Raw genomic sequence first — 22040 nt, forward strand, 5'->3', positions numbered from 1 at the left:
AGACTGGAAGTTATTAATTTCCAATATAGAGTAGTGCCGGAGCTATCCCTGATAGAGTCTATTTGACGTCTGCATTTACATCCAGAAGATGTATTTTTTTAGAGTGTTTGCTCATCTGCAATACGTCTATAGGACATTTCTTATCAGATGTCAAATAGACGTCTATTAGATGTCTTTCAGATGTTTATGGTTTAGAATGGATGTAAAACTGACATCTTACAGACATCTGTCAGACGTTTGTACATAGCAGATGCTTTCCAGATCAAGTGATCTTTAACAGACATCTTGCAGACATACGTGTTCTATCTGGGATTGGTATGCGAATTGACATTATTGACACTCTTTTCATATTTAATACTGTAAAGCTGCTTTGACAGTCGGTATTGTTAAAAGTGCCATACAAATAAAAATGAAAAGTGTCTACGAGCAACACACAGTAACCATGATTTGATTAAATCAGTGTTTGTAAATTGAGTGAATGATTCAATGACTCATTCATACAAGTTTTTTTTTTTTTTTTTTGCTGAAGTGCATCTTATGTTTTATGCACACATAACTGTCATCCATTCCTTAAAAATACATAAGACATTTAATATAGTGTTTAATTCCGCTTTTTAATTAAAGACATTTAAAAAAAAAAGATTTCAGGACAATACGTTCTAAAACATTTAAAAAGGGTAAGAACATGTTTCATGCATCAAACCAAGAGACATGGAAGAAAAGAAAAGCACTTGGTGATTCACTCATTATGAGAAACAGATCGAGAAATTAACAATGAAATCAATCAAACCATTAATGAAGGAACAATCAAAAGACTAATGAACAGAAATATTAGAGAGATGCTTCACGCAAGGATCAGACTACACAGAACAGAGTCCAGCCAAGGGCAACACACACACACTGATACAGGATGACATGGTGACTGCTTCCTCAGGGCACTTCATATGAACTGTTAACTTATCATATTAACCTCTTCTGTACACAGGAAAGTCAAAGCTGTACTAGCACTATGAACACAAATCCAACCCCACATACATGCTCAAGATGAATAATTTTTATCATGACCAGTTTTTTCTTCAGTAACACAAGGGCAGCATGGTTCCTGTCGCTAACCTTTCCTGCTAGGAACCATAACTTGTCTGTATATATCTGCACATGAAGAAAAGTATTTGGATACTCAGGACACTTGTAAAATGTATGAATGTCATCGCATTAGATAACAAATATAAAAATTGTCAATGTAACAGAAGTAGCAACATCTTTTTTCTTTATTGTGAGGTACATCTGAGTCAAATGGATTATTGAAAAAAGAAGGTTCTACCCCAGATAGCACACGCACATCTGCAAAATGTCTGTAAGATGTCAGTTTCACATGCATTCTAAATCATAAACATCTTGAAGACATCTAATAGACGTCTATTTGACATCTGATAGGAAACGTCCAATAGACGTATTGCAGATGAGCAAACAATCTAAAAAATATGTCTTGCAGATGTCAAATAGATGTCTCCACGATGTAAGTTTGCTATCAGGGACTGTATCTATCGGTTAGTGATTGGATGAAGGCCCCAGATAGCACACATACATCTGCAAGATGTCTGTTAAAGATCTTTTGATCTGGAAAGCATCTGCTGTGTACAAACGTCTGGCAGACGTCTGTAAGATGTCAGTTTTACATACATTGTAATACATAAACATCTTAAAGACATCTAATAGACATCTATTTGACATCTGATAGGAAACATCCAACAGACGTATTGAAGATGAGCAAACAATCTAAAAAAATACGTCTTGTAGACGTCAAATAGACGTCTCTGTGATGTACGTGTGCTATCAGGGACTATATCTATCGGTTGTTGATTGGATAAAGACCCCAGATAGCATGTGTACATTTCCAAGATGTCTGTTAAAGATCACTTGATCTGGAAAGCATCTGCTGTGTACAAACATCTGGCAGATGTCTATAAAATGTCAGTTTTACATGCATTCTAAATCATAAACATCTTAAAGACATCCAATATATGTCTGTTTGACATCTGATAGGAAATGTCCAATAGACATATTGCAGATGAGCAAACACTCTAAAAAATACATCTTGCAAATGTAAATGCAGACGTCAAATAGATGTCTCTGTGATGTATGTGTGCTATTAGGGACTGTATCTGTAGAGAAAACGGTGACCCTATAAAGCGATTACGTGCACACTCTTCTGCTCTGTGTCAGTCTGGTGTGGGATTCACCGCTGATGATAGCTGATCCTTGTGACAGCATGAGCTGGCATTATTGGTAATGATTTTCAATTCAATCAAATCAGTTACAAGATATCAATATGATTACCTCTGCATAGCCACTTACCTAAATCTTTACCAAAGCTAAACTAAACTTAGGTTAGTATAAGAAGTTAAGTTGGTACAGATCATTTATTCTGTGATTTAAGCTTAAAATAGGCTTGGGTGAGGAGGTGTTACACACACACAGCAACACCCACATACACACAGGCACAAGCACCCGTCACTGGGCCCAGACAAGACAATGACTCTCTGGGCGGGTCGCCTAGCAACAAGATAATACTAAAAATACTCTGGGTGCACATTCTCTCTCTCCAAATACTGTACTAGGCTGAGAAGAGAAGCTACTTCTGAGGGCTAAATATCTACGCTACTGCTAAATCTGTCTCATTCACTCTTTTTCTGTGCTCTCCATCAAACGTGCCAGAGCTGACGCCTCCCACCCTCACACTGTCTTCCTGAATGTCTCACAGAATAATTACACGGCAGTCAGAAACAGATAGACAGATAGTGAACACTGAAACAGCGACAACTGAAGATTCATTGCAACAAACATAAAACAGCCAATACTGATAGATAAAAGTATTTGCGATTGTTTTGGTTCTTGTGCACCCTCATGTCATTCTAAACCCATATATTTGGTCCAAAAATGACAAAAAAACAAATAAATAAATACATAAAAGTAGTCAATGTGACCTGTGTGCTGAATTTCATGAATCCTGAAGACACATGATTAGCTTGCGTGAGGAACAGACTGAAAAAAACACGCTTTTAGTTGTATAGACTATTTCACAGTGTTTTTATGGTGTGTTTTAGTCCGTTAATTACGTTAATTAAAGTGTGATTAAAGTGTTTTTTTTTAGCAAAAATAAGAGTACTACTGTATATACTTGATACAAAATTATGCTTAAGAACTTAAGTATACTTAAGTATGGAGATAAATTCACTTCAAGAAAACTCACAAGTAAACTTACAAATATACTTTAGTATAAAAAGTAGACAGACAGTATACCTATAAGAAATTCACTTGAGTAGTTCACATTATATAGTTGAGGTCAAAAGTTCACTTCCCCCTTTTAAAATCTGCAAAATATTAATTATTTTACCAAAATAAGAGGGATCATACAAAATGCATGATATTGTACATTTAGTACTGACCTGAATAAGATATTTCACATAAAAGACGTTTACATATAGTCCACAAGAGACAATAATAGTTGAAATTTTAAAAATGACCCCGTTCAAAAGTTTACATCCCTTTGATTCTTAATAATGTGTTGTTACTTGAATGATCCACAGCTGTGTTTTTTTGTTTAGTGATACTTCATGAGTCCCTTGTTTGTCCTGAACGGTTAAACAATCCTTCAGGTCCCACAAATTGTTTGATTTTCCAGCAATTTTGTGTATTTGAAGCCTTTCCAACAATGACTGTATGATTTTGTGGACACTGAGGACAACAGAGGGACTATGAAACTATTACAGAAAGTTCAAACGCTCACTGTTCCTCCAGAGGGAAAAATCATGCATTAAGAGCTGGGGGGTGAAAACTTTTTGAATTTAAGGATCAGGGTAAATGTAACTTATTTTGTCTTCTGGGAAACATGTAACTATCTTCTGTAGCCTCTGAAGGGCAGTACTAAATGAAAAAAAAAAAAGATATTTAGGCAAAATAATAAAAAAGCACACATCTCCATTCTGTTCAAATGTTTTCACCCCCGGATTTTAATGCATTGTTTTTCCTTCTGGAGCATCAGTGAGCGTTTGAACCTTCTGTAATAATTGCATATGAATCCCTCAGTTGTTCTCAGTGTAAAAAGATGCATCTCAAAATCATACAGTCATTGTTGAAAAGGGTTCAAATAAACAAAAATGCTGGAAAACCAAAGAATTTGTGGGACCTGAAGTACAAACAGGGGACAACTATCACTAAACAAAAAACAAACAAACAAACAAACAAAAAAACAGGTGTGGATCAACCAGGTAAGAACACAGTATTTAGAATCAAGGGGATGTAAACTTTTGAACGGGGTAATTTACTGGACAATATGTAAACATTCAGGTCAGTACTAAATAAAAAATAACACATTTTGTATAATCCCTCTTATTTTGGCAAAATAATTAACATTTTGCAGATTCTGAATGGGGGTGAAAACTTTTGACTGTAGTAGTAATACAAAAACTAGTACTTAAAGTTTACAATTGTTACACTTAAAGTACACTTAAAAGTATTATTTTATAAACTAAAATGTGGCTAAATTTAGTTTCAAGAACTAATGAAATAGTACAGTTACAAGTATACTACTAAAGGTAGTGTACAAGTCCACTGATATGAATACTCTTACTACATGAAGTATACCTGGAAAATAAAATTTATTTACTTAAGTATACTTGTTTCTTTTGAGGGTGGTCAAGTTCTGATTTTGTTGTATGGAAAAGAACAGCATAAGCATTCTGCTAAACAATTTGCTTTTATGTTGCACATGTCAAATGGGTTTGGAATCACATGAGAGTAAGTAAATGCTGTAAGAATTGTAACTTTTGTGTGAACTAAAGGATACAGTTGGGTACGCAGTCAGTAAGAGCATTTGTCACCATGTCAAAAATCACATCATGTTAACAGGCTAGTATCTTCTATTGAACATTTGGTGTCAAGGAGTGTGACCATCAAAGGACAAGACAAATACAGACAGATACAGACAGCTAATTACATCAATTACTTGGTTTGCTATTTCAAGAGAACATCAGCTGAGCTGTTTATTCTTGGTTGAGTGGTTTCTCTCTCAGGCACTCACTCACTCACTCACTCACTCACTCACTCACTCACTCACTCACTCACTCACTCACTCACTCACTCACTCACACACACACACACACACACACACACACACACACACACACACACACACACACACACACACACACACACACACACACACACACACACACACATTATACATTATACACACAATATACATATTTAAATTCAAATTATTTTTAAATGATATGCAGCACCATCACTGTTGTTATTTTCCCATTGTTCTTCAGTCCACTTTAGGATTATTTCAGTCCATTTTCGGTTTCGTTCCTTTTTGCTTTTTGGCTTCCCAATAATGTCACCATTCATACATGATTTATAATTAATTATAAACTCGACATGCTTTTCAGACCATCTGTCCGATTCTTATTTAGTCCTGAAACATGCTTTTCTTCTTACACAAGCAATAGTAAGTCCATCATGTTTGTTCAGTCAGCTCTTAATAATCGAAAGTTCATGTTTGGTCATTCAGTTCATTTAAATATCTTGTAAAATATCATCATTACAGTTACACGAGAGTAATACTGACACATCACATTAAAAAAAAAAAGAGTTCAAAAAACGTAAACCCCTTCATTCAGTAACCACAGGCTCGGATTGGCTCAAACAGGTGTACAAAAAAGACATGAGTCATTGGTTACTCTTTTGGATTGATTTAAGACAGCACTGAGAGACAGATACAAGTGTAAGGCAAGGGAACAAGAAATGATATGTAAGATACTGCAATAACTAATTTAAAGGGACAGTTCATACTAAAAAAAAAAAAAAAAAATCTGTGATCATTTACTCACCTTCATGTAGGTCCCCAAAAAAAATAAAAAATAAGTTTTTTGTGGTCTATAGGAGAACATAAAAGCTGTAAATGATGAGATAATTTTTATTTTGGGGTGAACTATCCCTTTATGGAAGAAAACAGAAGGTTACAAAAACGGACTTATCAGACCTATTAAAAGTTTTCAAGATAAATATCTAATAAATATAAAACAAAATTGCTCCTTCACAGGCCATTCTTCATATTCCTCTCCAAGCTGAAATAATACTAGGCCTTGCTGCCTCAGAATCCAGGGATGTGGCAGTATGCTTCCAGTGAGGCCAACAGAATGTAGATCAGCCAAAGGGAAATGAAGAATAAGGACGTCACTATCTTCAAAGTCCGTGGACCGCCAAGCTCTCCTCCAGCCACAGAGGGGCGCCGGCGATACAACAGCACGCTGACACACACCACAGCCAAAGCACTGAAGAGTGTGACATTGAAGGCCAGAGAACCTGGATCAACGTAGAAAGGTTTGCCCTTGGTACGCCAGTATACAGCAGCTATGGTCCACGCCACACCGATGCCCAGGAAAACATTAACAGCGTTGCTGCCCGTCACATTACCAATGGAGGCATCTGCATACTGGTCTTGGATGGCAGCGACCTTACTGGCAAAAGTGTCTGCACAAAGGAGAAACAGAATTAAATTATGATTCAAACGGCAAAATCTTGTTGTATGAAAAAGAACAGAGAACGGGTTTTGACTGAAAATTAAAGCGGGAAGCATCAGAAACAGAGGTCAACGAAAGGGAAAGGGGGTAAGCAAAAGACAAAAGCAAAAGTGGAACTGAGAGAAAAGGAAGAGAAAGAAAAAGGAGGAAGAGAGAGGACAGAGACAGGGTTCTGGTTAGTGGACTGAACAGAAACAAATGGGAAAAAACAGACAAGACACACATACAGACACATACACTGATAAACCAGCTGCAAACACATGACCTGAAGATGAGACAAGCCACACATCAAGGCCTTTCTGCTCTAATAACCAGTCACACTAAAACATACATGGCCAAACTCATTCACCTGCACTATGCTGATGAAAAGTGTCTGCTAGGTAATACAGGTACAACATTACAATTATTATGATTACGATTATATTTGATTATTATACATTTTAAGAAGTAATACATACTATTACTATTCTTATTAGTGGTGCTTTCTAATTATAGAGATACAGGATGGGCTCAGTGACCCAGAACATCCTAGAACCCACACAGCAACAAGTCAAAAACTTCTCAACTAAACACACACATGCACTGGGAACCATCCACAATAACTTAATACTGCAGGTTGAATTTGTATGTGAAAGCACTATTGACTCGTTTTTCAGAAAATGTAAAAATATTTAATTTACTAATTTACTATTTCATAAATGCATTTCATTTCTGAATTACTACATTCATTTGAAACAGCAATTTCCAACCCAGGCTCGTAAAAATATGTGTAAAAAAGTTTATCTTATAGTCTCATCGGACCACAGGACATGGTTCCAGTAATTCATGCTCTTGGACACGTTGTCTTCAACAAACTGTTTACAGGCTTTCTTGTGAGCCAGCTTCAGATGAGGCTTTCTTCTGGGACAACGCCTATGCAAACTGACTTGTTGCAGTGTGCGGTGTATGGTCTAAGCACTGACAACCTGACCTTCTACTTCTGCAACCTTTAAAGCAATGCTAGTAGCATTCATGCATCTGTTTTTTTTTTTTTTAAACTTGACAACAATGGCTGTATGTTGATGCCATTGTTTGTATTATTTGAAACTTGGTAACAAGCAGCTGAATTTGGGCACATTTTTCTTAGACACTGAACCGAACTGAATCAACACTCAACTGATTTCAACTGAATGATCACTGTTTACTACTGTCTTTTCAGAGCTGCTTTACAGCAGAGTTGAATTTTGTTTGCATCACTGAATCACTATTTTCTTGTTTATCATCATAAACCTGCTTTGAAACAATCTGTATTGTATAAAGCGCTATATAAATAAAGGTGACTTGACTAACCTGGGACAGATGTCCCCAGAGCAACAAAGACCACGGCAGTGACTGAATCCTTAAGGCCAACAGTGCATCCAAAGTGGGAAGCAAGATCGCCTGTGACCGCCGTCAAGACACCAATCAGAACAATGGACACAATGAAGCAGGCCCATCCGTTCCAGTACTCTGTGGGTGGGACGAAGGCAAAGAGAACCTTCCAGAAGACTGTGAGGAAGTGCATGATGTAATCAAAGCAGGATGGAAGACGCTCTTCACCACTCTCCTCCTCATCATCGTCACCTGAGTTGAGCAATACATGTTAGAGAGGCTGAGAGAGTTCAAAGCCGGTTGAGAATTTTGCCAAATTTACACCGCAAAGTTGGCACAAAGGGCTTTTGAAGTGGTATTTAGGTGTCTTTACACAGACTGTTCAATGCTGCTCAGAGGTGGCTTAAATGCATTTTCACAGAAATTACAACTGCTTGCTTTGATACAAGGTGCTGCGTTTGGTCTGAGCAGGCATATCTGGTTTTTATGTGGCATTGCACCTTTACACAAAATTTTGAGCAGGCACAAAGCAATCTTAACTTGGCTGTGTAAAGACACCTTTTAACTAATAAAAGAACATTGTTAAGGTAAATATGCTTGATATTTTCATACAGATTCAAACTAATACAGTTCAGCATACTCTACCATTCAAAACTTTGGGGTCGGTAAGATTTTTTAATATTTTGAAGCAAGTGTCTTATGACCACCAAAGCAGAATTTATTTAATCAAAAATACATTATAAACAGTAATATTTTAAAATAGTTTTCTATTTTGAATTTAAAATGTAATTCATCCCTGTGATTCCTAGTGAAAAATAAAGTGTATTTAAAATACATTTATTTCATGCTAGGTATATACTACAAATACATTTACATATTATGCACCTAATAAAAATACCCTGAAATTGTACTTTTGAGCGATACAGTATGTCAGTAAATATGTTAATAGACTTTAACTATACTTGGTATAAAATAAATGCATTTTAAATCTATTACTTTTCACTAGGGATGGCAAAGCTGAATTCTGAAAAAAGCTGAAATCATGAATTCTTAAGTAATTCTCATATGTTGATTTGGTGCTCAAAAACATTTTTTATTATTACCAATGTCGAAAATAGTTGTGGTGCTTAATTTATTGGTGGGAAAACAAGATATAGTCTCTTTCTTCAGCATTCTCTGAAAAAAAATACATTTTTTTTTTTTTTCAATTTAATGTGTAAAAAGTAATCGTACTGACCCCAAACTTTGGAATGTTAGAGTATATTGTTAATCGTACACAGTAGATATATAAATCAAGAACTTATTTTTGCAAAAGTCGAAAAGGTGTTAATACATATTTATAACTGTATGTCTCAATGATGAATGATTATGCCCATGTATAAAATGTAAAGAGTAAACAAACAAGAATTTGCATACCTGCACTCACTGTAACAGCACTCACAAACTGCTCTCTCCAGCTGCTGCTGCCAACTACCAGAGCCAGGTTAGTCTTCTTAATGAGCTTATCCACCGTATTCTACACACACACACACACACACACACACACACACACACACACACACACACACACACACACACAGTAGCAGCCACATATTAAGAACTGTTACAGACCGGCTTTCAGTCTGTGTTGCACAGTTTGATGCTTTGACTTTACATGTAATTATTTTCATTGGTGAAAATATTTAGATTTAATATCACACTCATAATAGAGTTGAAGTCAAAAGTTTACATCCCCCGTTTAAAATCTGCTAAATGTTAATTATTTCACCAAAATAAGAGGGATCATACAAAATGTATAGTCCACAAGAGAAAATAATAGTTGAATTTATAAAAATGACCCCATTCAAAAGTTTACATCACCTTGATTCTTAATACAGTGTTCTTACCTGAATGATCCACAGCTGTGTTTTTTTGTTTAGTGATAGTTGTTCATAAGTCCCTTGTTTGTCCTGAACAGGTACACTGCCCACTGTTCTTCAGGAAAATCCTTCAGGTCCCATAAATTCTTTGGTTTTTCAGCATTTTTGTGTATTTGAACCCTTTCCAACAATGACTGTATGATTTTGAGATCCATCTTTTCACACTGAGGACAACTGAGGGACTCATATGCAACTATTACAAAAGGTTCAAACGTTCACTGATGCTCTAAAAGGTAAGGCAAGGCAAGTTTATTTATATAGCACATTTCATACACAATGGTAATTCAAAGTGCTGTACATAAGAGGAATTAAAATCATAATATAAAAATTAATAATAATAATCACAACAATAAAAACAGATAATTTAAGAACTATGAAAAAAGTCCACAGACTTCCTGACATATCTGACCATTAAAGTGTTTCCCCCTGGTCAGAATTAGTATTGCCTGATGTTCCCCTCTGGGAATGATGTCTCAAACCACTATTTAGTCATTAAGACAGCAGTCACTATTGATAGTGAAATTTTTTGCCAACTATAACCAAAACATCTCAATAACCCTGGCATTTTATAAAGAGTTATTAAATCACAAATTCACAATAATCTTGCCTATGAAAGGAAGATTTGATATTGGTCTATAGTTGCTCAATATGGTGTTATCAAGATTTCTCTTTTTCAGAAGGGGCTTAACAACTGCAGTTTTCAGGGAGTTACGAAAAGTCCCAGAAAGAAGTGAGGTGTTCACTACTTCTAAGAGATCTGCTTCTAAACAGCTAAGCACACTTTTGAAAAAAGATGTGGGAAGTGTGTCAAGATAGCAGGTTGACGAATTGAGGTGCTGTACTGTTTCTTCCAAAATGTTGCTATCGATTGCTTCAAAAGTAGACATAGTGACTTCTTTTTGAAATTGTGGTCGAATCTGTCTGACCTCTGCATAACTTGAGGGTGTGCTAATTGTCTTTCTGATATTATTGATCTTCTCAGAAAAGAAGGAAGCAAACTCATCGCACTTGCTATCGGAGAGCATTTCACTAGGGATCTGACTAGGGTGTGAGTGTTGTTTAAGTTGCTGTTTATAAGGTTTGAGAAGAACATTTGTCTAGCTTTACCTAGTTCAGCATTGAAAGCATGAAGGCTGTTTTTATAGATGCTATAGTGAATTTCAAGTTTCGTCATAAATGACATTCTTAACTTTTGAGTCGAAGGACTCCAGGAGAAGATCAACAGAGTCTGCAGAAATGCTTGGCATTGAAGATATAGCCTTCATAAATAGCACACTAGTGTTATCATTAATGCATCTCTTTCTGACAGAGACAGATCTACATTCATTAGGAGCAGAGATCAATATATCAAAGAAAATACAGAAGTGATCAGATAGTGCTACATCCTTGATAACAGTGGATGAAATCTTTAGACCCTTACTGATGAGTAAATCAAGAGTGTGTCCACGATTGTGTGTAGGCCCATGCACATGCTGAATCGGGTCAAAAGTGTTCAAAACAGTTATAATTTCTTTTGTGGTTTTGATTTCTGCATTTTCTATGCGAACATTAAAATCCCCTGCAATAGCAAAACAGTCAAACTCTGAACAAACCATTGATAGCAGTTCTGTGAACTCCTCAACAAAGGCTGGAGAGTATTTTGGGGGGCTGTAAATAATGATAAATAGAATGCGTGGAGCACCTTTCAGCACAATCCCTAGATATTCAAAAGACAAGTACTGACCAAATGACACTTGCTTGCATTGATAGACATCTTTAAAAAGAGCAGCTACACCTCCACCTCTCCTAACAGCTCTGCATACACTCATGAAAGTAAAGTTAGGAGGGGCTGTTTCATTGAGGACTGTTGCGCTGCAGCTGTCTTCTAGCCATGTCTCATTTAGAAACATAAAATCCAGGTTGTTTGTGGTTATAAAATCATTGATCAGAAGTGATTTATTTTTTAGTGAGCGAATGTTTAAAAACGCTAGCTTGATGGCATTACTTTTTGTCTCAGGAGCAATTTTAGTTTGATGCCTAATAGGCCTCAGATTAGATGAGTCAATCGTACGACTTGAGAAGGCCTTAGACTTTCTATCACATATTAAAACAGAAATAGGGAAAACTACATTTAAAATGGTTTAAAAAAATTGATTTAAAATTAATTAACACAGTAAAAATGATTATACATAAAATAATGCAATCTGTTCGGACGTAGCACAGTGCTCATTCAATAAATGCACAACTAAACAGATGAGTTTTGAGTCTGCATTTAAATGTGGCTAATGTATTAGCACATCTGATCTCTTCTGGAAGCTGATTCCAACTGCGGGCGGCATAATAGCTAAAAGCGGATTCCCCTTGTTTTGTGTGAACCCTTGATATTACTAACTGACTCGATCCTAGTGATCTGAGTTGTCTGTTAGGTTTATATTCAGTGAGCATATCTGCAATGTATTTAGGTCCTAGGCCATTGAGTGCTTTATAAACGAGTAAAAGTACTTTAAAATCTATTCTAAACATAACTGGAAGCCAGTGTAAGGACCTGAGGACTGGTGTGATATGCTCTGATTTTCTGGTTCTAGTCAGAATCCTGGCAGCAGCTCTCTGTATGAGCTGCAGCTGTCTAATGGTCTTCTTGGGAAGGCCAGTGAGGAGACCATTACAATAGTCCACCCTGCTTGTGATAAAGGCATGAACAAGTTTCTCCAAGTCTTGACGGGAAACAAAACGACTAATTCTTGCAATGTTTTTGAGATGGTAGTATGCTGATTTAGTTACTGCTTTGACATAGCTACTGAAACTGAGGTCTGACTCCAGAGTCACACCAACATTCTTTACTTGATTTTTTGTTTTTTGACCCCTCGCGTCAAGGTACGCATTTACCTTATGGACTTCATCTTTGTTTCCAAATGCAATGACTTACGTTTTCTCCTTGTTTAACGGAAGAAAGCTTTGGCACATCCAACTGTTAATTTCATCAATGCATTGGCAGAAAGAGTCAATGGGACTGTAGACATTTGGCGATAAGGCTAGGTAAATCTGGGTATCATCTGCATAGCTGTGATATGCAATTTGGTTCTTTCTCATTATTTGACTTAGTGGGAGCATATACAGGCTGAACAACAGCGGCGCAAGAATTGAGCCTTGTGGGACTCCGCAAGGTAAACCATAAATTAAGAGCAGGGTAAATCTAATGTATTTTTTCTTCTGGGAAACATGTACAGTAACTATCTTCTGTAGCATCTGAAGGTCAGTACTAAATGAAAAAATATGATATTTAGGCAAAATAAGAAAAAAGTTCACATTTCCATTCTGTTCAAAAGTTTTCACCCCCAACTCTTAATTCATCGAGTTTCCTTCTAGAGCATCAGTGAGCATTTGATCATTCTATAATAGTCTATAATAAGTCCCTCAGTTGTCCTCAGTGTGAAAAGATGGATCTCAAAATCATACAGTCATTATTGGAAAGGGTTCAAATACACAAAAATGCTGGAAAATCAAATAATTTGTGGGACCTTAAGGACCTTTTTCTGAATAAACAGCAGGCAGTTCTGTTCAGGGCAAACAAGGGACTCATGAACAACTATCACTAAAAAACACACACACACACACACACACACACACACACACAGCTGTGGATCATTCAGGTAAGAACACGGTATTAAGAATCAAGGGGATGTAAACTTTTGAATGGGATCATTTTTATAAATTCAACTATTATTTTCTCCTGTGGACTATATGCAAACATCTTTCATATTAAATATCTTATTCAGGTTAATACTAAATAAACAATAGCATACATTTTGTATGATCCCTCTTATTTTGGTAAAATAATTAACATTTTGAAGATTCTGAAAGAAAACTTTTGACATCAACTGTGATACTGCTTTAATTTTACATAATAATCTGTATGCATTGCTAAAAAATGATTTGTAACTCATTTTGTTTCATTATTGCATCACTTAGGGGTTTAAATATGCAGTTTTACCTTAAATTCGTAAGACTCTTCAATCACCACCTCCAATCTGTTATGTTCTCCCAGACTAGGACAACCCATCTTAGCTACTTCCTCTTTCTCTGCCCCAATCTCTGGCTTATTCTCATTGGAGTCACCTAAACATTCACAAACATTACAAAGAAAAATGTATTAGAAATATATTCCCTATATTTGTTCAGCTAGAAGATATTAAACCTTATGAAAACGATCTGCACAATCAAAAATGAAGGTATAACAGTGATTGATGGCTGGATGGAATAATACACTCTGCAATTTCTGAAACTGACAAGCAGGAAATTTCATAAATCTTATGAGCGCCATTGTGCTAATTGAATTGTAAAGTAACGCGTTTAAGATTGAAGGGTCATTCCCAGCGAAGGCTGTGTAAGTAATGTAGAGAACAGTGATAGTCTCCAGTCACACTGCTAAGGTGATACAGAGACAGCCAATTATTTCCCGAGGTAACAAACTTCAAAGCCTGCAGGTATTAGTGTTTAATCCTTAACTGTAAACATATTTCCTACAGTATTTACTAAGCAAGGGGATTTGAAATGATGCATGCTAAGAGGGAGAGAAATAAATCATTTTCACTCCATTAAAAATGTCTTAAAGCTGAAAAGAGCATTACGTAATAAATGCTCAATTCATTCACTTCTGTTTTTTAATTTAGCCCTTTCTTTTATCTGTAACCTTTCATCTTTTGTCACTTTGTTCATGTTCTCCTCATTAAATGACCCCCACAATCGTTTTATTTGCGGCTTCAACTGGACTGCTCATTTGCAAGCTTTAATTTTGAGTTATTATCTAAGAATGGCACAAAAACTGTCAGGGTTCTGCCCTGACAGCCCTGTCTGGGTTGTCATTGTTTTATGTCTCCATGTTTGTCTTGTGCCTGAGCACATGGCTGTGTCTTTGTTTATGTTGGCCATGTGCTCCCCTTGTCCTGCCTCCTCGTTTTCTGTCACCACGCCCCCTTGTTTAGCCCTCATTGCCGGAGTGTCTTCACCTGTTTTCCTTATCTGGTCCTCGTTGGTCATGATTGTCTGCACCTGATCCTCATGTGTCCTGTTCCTTTATATTGTGCTGTCTTCTCTATTGTCACTGCTGGTTCGTTGCGTTTGCTCTCTGCGCACAAGCTTCTTTAAAAGTCTTCTCCTAGTTGTATTAATAGTATCTTCATTTTTTTCCCTCCTTGTCAGTCTAGTTTTTCATTTAGTTCTTTTGTAGCATATTGGATTTTCTTTTGTTTGTTATTTGATCCCATCTTGTGACCGCCTTTATTTTGTTTTAGCTTTTTCAAGCTTTTAGTTTAGTTGTTTTATTTAGATTAGTCAGTCTAGTTTTTTGGGTTTTTGTTTCTAGCTTTTTGTTCTCTTTTCGGTTCTATTCTCTTGGTTTCTTTTCTTTTACTTTTGTTTTTACAGTTTTAGTTTTTTCCCTGTGTGTTCTTCTTGTGGTCTTGTTCAAAGTCTTTGTGTTTGTCCTGTTCAGTGTCTTGTCTTTTCCCTCTGGCGGCAGCTCTTTGGACCTGGCTTACTGGACTGGTGGCTACAGCTCTGGACCAGGCCCTATCTGTGATGCTCCATCTCCCTGACCCTGCTGCCCTGCCTTGCCTGGGTCCGTCTCTGCTGTCACCTGTCTCCCCTGTCATCTGTCCCGCCTCACAGTCAAGAACGTCCACGATCATCACCTCCCTGTTTGCACTCCTGTCCATTCAATAAATGTTCCATTTCCGCTCATTCTGCGCTTGGGTCTTTTTCTAGTGTTCTGCGGAGTCAGAATCGTGACAGAACGAACCAGCCACCCACTAGACCCAGCAGAATGAGTTTCAAGATCCTCCCACCCGCCACAGCAGAAGAGGCATTGGCGCTCCAGCAGGCAGTGGCGTCCCTTCGCCAGGAGGGCAGGGAACCACGGGCCTATTCCCAGTTCTTCTGGACCATGGCAAGGGGTCTGGGTTATGACGACACGGCCCTGAAGGAGGCCTTCAACCTTACCTTGGATGACCCCTTGCCACGATGGGAGATGGAGCAACTACTCATTCTGGACTTCTGGGGTTTCTCAAACTATTTACACCATCGCCAGGACTGGCAGATTCTCAACCCTCCTGAGGGGGAAAGCAGTTACCACCCTGACCTCCTTTCCCCTTCCAGTCAAATCCGTGATCATCATCTGACTCCCACAAGGCAACGGAGGGAAAGAAGAAGGAGGGCGGCCCGTGCTGCTGTCTCTGCCAGGGAATCCGCTCCAGTGTCGGCTCCAGCCCCTGAGTCCGCTCCAGTGTCGGCTCCAGCCCCTGAGTCCGCTCCAGTGTCGGCTCCAGCCCCTGAGTCCGCTCCAGTGTCGGCTCCAGCCCCTGAGTCCGCTCCAGTGTCGGCTCCAGCCCCTGAGTCCGCTCCAGTGTCGGCTCCAGCCCCTGAGTCCGCTCCAGTATCCGCTCTGAAGTGTAAGCAGAGAAGGAAGAGGGCAGCCCAGAAAACTGCCTTAGTCTCTGAGTCTCCCGAGCCAGCTCAAGTCATGCCGGAGTCTGCCAAGACCACTCCAGTCATTCCAGAGCTGGCCAAACACACTGCCACGCTTCCTGAGCCCAGTCGGGACACTGCCACGCTTCCTGAGCCCAGTCGGGACACTGCCACGCTTCCTGAGCCCAGTCGGGACACTGCCACGCTTCCTGAGCCCAGTCGGGACACTGCCACGCTTCCTGAGCCCAGTCGGGACACTGCCACGCTTCCTGAGCCCAGTCGGGACACTGCCACGCTTCCTGAGCCCAGTCGGGACACTGCCACGCTTCCTGAGCCCAGTCGGGACACTGCCACGCTTCCTGAGCCCAGTCGGGACACTGCCACGCTTCCTGAGCCCAGTCGGGACACTGCCACGCTTCCTGAGCCCAGTCGGGACACTGCCACGCTTCCTGAGCCCAGTCGGGACACTGCCACGCTTCCTGAGCCCAGTCGGGACACTGCCCCGCTTCCTGAGCCCAGTCGGGACACTGCCACGCTTCCTGAGCCCAGTCGGGACACTGCCCCGCTTCCTGAGCCCAGTCGGGACACTGCCACGCTTCCTGAGCCCAGTCGGGACACTGCCACGCTTCCTGAGCCCAGTCAGGACACTGCCACGCTTCCTGAGCCCAGTCAGAACACTGCCACGCTTCCCGAGGCAGGTCAGGACACTGCTACGCTTCCCGAGGCAGGTCAGGATGCAGCCTCTCCTCCTGAGCACAGTCAGGTCACAGCTGTTCCTTCGGGGTCAGGTCGCATCTCACCCGAGCGTCCTGAGTCGGCTCCCAAGAGGGCCACCGATCCTGAGTCCCCGGCCAAGATGGCAGCCAATCCCGAATCACCGGCCAAAGAGGCCGCTGTTCCCGGCCAGGATGGCTGTTGATCCTGTATCCCCGGCCAAGATGGCCGTTAATTCTGAGCCCCAGGCCAAAGAGGCCGCCGTTCCCGTGTTCCCGGCCAGGATGGCCGTTGATCCTGTATCCCCGGCCAAGATGGCCGTTAATTCTGAGCCCCAGGCCAAAGAGGCCGCCGTTCCCGTGTTCCCGGCCAGGATGGCCGTTGATCCTGTATCCCCGGCCAAGAAGGCCGCCGATCCCGAGTCCCCGGCCAGGATGGCCGTTGACCCTGTATCCCCGGCCAGGATGGCCGTTGATCCTGTATCCCCGGCCAAGATGGCCGTTAATTCTGAGCCCCAGGCCAAAGAGGCCGCCGTTCCCGTGTTCCCGGCCAGGATGGCCGTTGATCCTGTATCCCCGGCCAAGATGGCCGTTAATTCTGAGCCCCAGGCCAAAGAGGCCGCCGTTCCCGTGTTCCCGGCCAGGATGGCCGTTGATCCTGTATCCCCGGCCAAGATGGCCGTTAATTCTGAGTCCCCGGCCGAGATGGCCGCCAACTCTGTGTCCCCGGCCGTGAGGGCCGCCGTTCCCGAGTTCCCGGCCAAGAAGGCCGTCAATCCCGAATCCCCGGCCAAGAGGGCCGCCGTTCCCGAGTCCCCGGCCAAGGAGGCCGCCGGTCCCGCATTCCCGGCCAGGATGGCCGTCAATCCCGAGTCCCCGGCCAGGATGGCCGTCAATCCCGAGTCCCCGGCCAAGATGGCCGCCAACTCTGAGCCCCCGGCCAAAGAGGCCGCCGTTCCCGTGTTCCCGGCCAGGATGGCCGTTGATCCTGTATCCCCGGCCAAAAAGGCCGCCGATCCCGAGTCCCCGGCCAGGATGGCCGTCAATCCCGAGTCCCCGGCCAAGATGGCCGCCAACTCTGTGTCCCCGGCCGTGAGGGCCGCCGTTCCCGAGTTCCCGGCCAAGAAGGCCGTCAATCCCGAATCCCCGGCCAAGAGGGCCGCCGTTCCCGAGTCCCCGGCCAAGGAGGCCGCCGGTCCCGCATTCCCGGCCAGGATGGCCATCAAGCAGGAGTTCCCGGATTCAGTCCCCAAGCCAAGTCACAGGCTCCCTCATGTTAAGGGCACCCAAAGTCCTAGAGGGTCTGCTGGTAATTTTCTTGGTCCTCCCATCCCACCCCCAGTGCTGCCCGGGTCGAGTGGGCTTCTGGGGTGGGTTCCCCCCTTCCCGACCCTAAACCACCCCCCTGGATTATTTCCCTCCCCCCCAGTGTTTCCCACCCATGTTGGATTCCCCAATTTAGCGCCCCACCTACCCTCCCAGTTGATACCCCCTTGGTCCTTGCCCTTTGTGGACGCCTGGAGGCGTCCGTTCGGGAGGGGGTACTGTCAGGGTTCTGCCCTGACAGCCCTGTCTGGGTTGTCATTGTTTTATGTCTCCATGTTTGTCTTGTGCCTGAGCACATGGCTGTGTCTTTGTTTATGTTGGCCATGTGCTCCCCTTGTCCTGCCTCCTCGTTTTCTGTCACCACGCCCCCTTGTTTAGCCCTCATTGCCGGAGTGTCTTCACCTGTTTTCCTTATCTGGTCCTCGTTGGTCATGATTGTCTGCACCTGATCCTCATGTGTCCTGTTCCTTTATATTGTGCTGTCTTCTCTATTGTCACTGCTGGTTCGTTGCGTTTGCTCTCTGCGCACAAGCTTCTTTAAAAGTCTTCTCCTAGTTGTATTAATAGTATCTTCATTTTTTTCCCTCCTTGTCAGTCTAGTTTTTCATTTAGTTCTTTTGTAGCATATTGGATTTTCTTTTGTTTGTTATTTGATCCCATCTTGTGACCGCCTTTATTTTGTTTTAGCTTTTTCAAGCTTTTAGTTTAGTTGTTTTATTTAGATTAGTCAGTCTAGTTTTTTGGGTTTTTGTTTCTAGCTTTTTGTTCTCTTTTCGGTTCTATTCTCTTGGTTTCTTTTCTTTTACTTTTGTTTTTACAGTTTTAGTTTTTTCCCTGTGTGTTCTTCTTGTGGTCTTGTTCAAAGTCTTTGTGTTTGTCCTGTTCAGTGTCTTGTCTTTTCCCTCTGGCGGCAGCTCTTTGGACCTGGCTTACTGGACTGGTGGCTACAGCTCTGGACCAGGCCCTATCTGTGATGCTCCATCTCCCTGACCCTGCTGCCCTGCCTTGCCTGGGTCCGTCTCTGCTGTCACCTGTCTCCCCTGTCATCTGTCCCGCCTCACAGTCAAGAACGTCCACGATCATCACCTCCCTGTTTGCACTCCTGTCCATTCAATAAATGTTCCATTTCCGCTCATTCTGCGTTTGGGTCTTTTTCTAGTGTTCTGCGGAGTCAGAATCGTGACAAAAACAACTGCTGGTGTAAATAAAAAGGAGACGTTCGGCTGCTTTCGTCTAGCGTACTCCAATGGCTAATTAGGAAACAGTGTTTTATGTCCATACATCCAATTAGCAAAGTTGTGAAAGTTGTCATTTCTTTTTATCAATTTTAAAAGACGGAAATGTACATTAATTGACATGAACATCATGTAAAAGTGCCAAATTTAGCCACACATGCATCTGTTGTCCCTGAGTATTTTTTTTGTAATACAAGTTTTTATTTATTAAGCTAAATGATGTGAATTTCTCTGAATTTCATTGCATTCAATCCTATTAAAGGACTTCTGCATCACGTTTGCTACCTCATTATAATTCAATTCAAGTTCAGAAAGTAAATTGAAATTTTAAGGGCATTTCAGTTCAGCTCTGAATACTACATAACTCTTTAACATATGTGCACACACATATTTTGCACAATTTACCATGTTTCTGTCCAATCTCTAGTAGCACTGGCTCTCCTAACTCAATGCAGAAGGTCTTGTTCTTTTCATATTCTTCATCATCGATAATCTTCACCTCGATTGTTTTCCTGTAGAGAGAGAAAAAAATAAAGACAGGGTGACACAGTGCTATTTCTTTAAACACACTTACATAATTTCTATGTAATTACTCAAACACATGCACACACACACTGTGAAACTATGACTCTAAACAGCAAGAATTTGAGTGTAATGAATTTGAGTCTATTCATCTGTAATTTACACCAGCATTTGCATAACACTGACATACAGTAAACAAGTACACACCCAAATGCATCATCATTTCATGCATTATTAATGATGTTTTGTAGCGCCAATGTAAATGTCACTGATGGCAGAAACTTTAAGTACAGGATTCAGAATAATTGCTGCATAATTAATAAACAAAGCAAGAACATCTTACTCCCATAGAGAGATATTACAGCATTGCTCTCCTCAACAACCTTGAGCTATAATAAGAACTGCATAATAGTTTAACAAGCACACTGAAACTTCAACCAGAAGTCTCCTGCACAGAAATCTTAGAAATCACAGAAATCAAAAATACAGTGATATAATAATACCAGTAGTTTTTTGTGGCACATGTGCTATTGTATTATCTGAACTACCTTGGAGTAGCATGTACACAACTGTTCAAAAGTGTTTCAAAAGGTTTTTTAATGTTTTTAAATAAGTCTCACTGTTCTCAGACAGGCTGCCTTTAAAACAGTAATACTGTGAAATATTACTACAATTAAAAATAACTGTTTTCTGTTTTAATGTATTTTAAAATGTAACCGCCATTTCTCCATTCTTCAGTGCCACATGATTCTATAGAAATCATGGTCACACTTTTAATTTTAAAGTCCTCTTGCTATTAACAAATCATCAACTATGCCTCAATAAACCAATAATTTATTTATTAATAGTTAGTAAGGTAGTTGCTAAGTTTTGATTAATGGCTAGGACTGGGTATATAGAATATGGTCACGCAGAACATGTTCTTTATAATTACTAATAAAGTACTAATAAAATGTTATTAATAGGCATGCTTATAAGCAACTAGTTAATAATGAGAAGTGGTCCCTATACTAAAGTGTTAACCAATAATTATTCTAATATGCTGATATGAAATACTTTGTAACATTATATATGTCTTTATTGTCATTATTAATCAAATTAATGCATATTTGCTGAATAAAATCTTACAGACCCCACACTTTTGAACACTAGTGCTAATCATTCAGCACCATGGTACAGGGGAGGGCACACACACATGGCCAGACCACCTAATCATAATTGTTGGAAATAATAATAAAAATAATAATAATAATAATAATAATAATAATAATAATAATAATAATAATAATAATAATAATAATAATAATGGTAGCACTTTATTTTACAGTCGCTTATTATAGTAATTACAATAACTAGGTACTAACCCTGAACCTGACCCTACCCTATGTAGTTACCTTATATTACCAGAACTTTCTTCGATAGGTACACTGTAAGCACATGTACTTCAAAATGTGACCCTGGACCACAAAACCAGTCTTAAGTAGCACGGGTATATTTGTAGCAATAGCCAAAAATACATTGAATGGGCCAAAATGAATGATTTTTCTTTCATGCCAAAAATCATTAGGATCATGTAAAGATTATGTTCCATGAAGATATTTTGCAAATTTCCTACTGTAAATATGTCAAAACTTAATTTTGGATTATTAATACGCATTTGGACAACTTTAAAGATGATTTTCTTAATATTTGTGTTTTTATATACACCCTCAGATTCCAGATTTTCAAATAGTTGTATCTCGGCCAAATATTGTCCTAGGATATACTAACAAACCATACATCAATGGAAAGCTTATTTACCCTTATGACTGGTTTTGTGGTCCAGGGTCACAAATAAAATGCAACCATAATATTAATATAACAACTAATCAATGGACTGTGTACATAAAAAAGTGAATTTCTTCATTAAACATTTGTGAACCATTTATCTGATGTACACTACAAAAA

At 40.0% G+C, this 22040-nt stretch overlaps 1 protein-coding gene across 1 annotated transcript in view; it reads right to left on the minus strand.

The window, feature by feature from the left end:
• Positions 1-613: 613 nt before the first annotated feature.
• Positions 614-22040, minus strand: part of slc8a4b (solute carrier family 8 member 4b) — a 93464-nt gene continuing 72037 nt past the window's right edge. Inside the window, exons 6-10 of the mRNA XM_073835803.1 lie at positions 19977-20083; positions 13827-13951; positions 9354-9453; positions 7917-8189; positions 614-6537 (exon numbers count right to left, since the gene is read on the minus strand). Coding sequence (XP_073691904.1) covers positions 6158-6537; positions 7917-8189; positions 9354-9453; positions 13827-13951; positions 19977-20083 — 985 coding nt within the window. The 3' untranslated portion in view covers positions 614-6157. The remainder of the gene's footprint in view (positions 6538-7916; positions 8190-9353; positions 9454-13826; positions 13952-19976; positions 20084-22040) is intronic.

Source organism: Garra rufa, chromosome 3 (genome assembly GCF_049309525.1).
Source record: "Garra rufa chromosome 3, GarRuf1.0, whole genome shotgun sequence".
NCBI classification, from domain to species: Eukaryota; Metazoa; Chordata; class Actinopteri; order Cypriniformes; family Cyprinidae; genus Garra; species Garra rufa.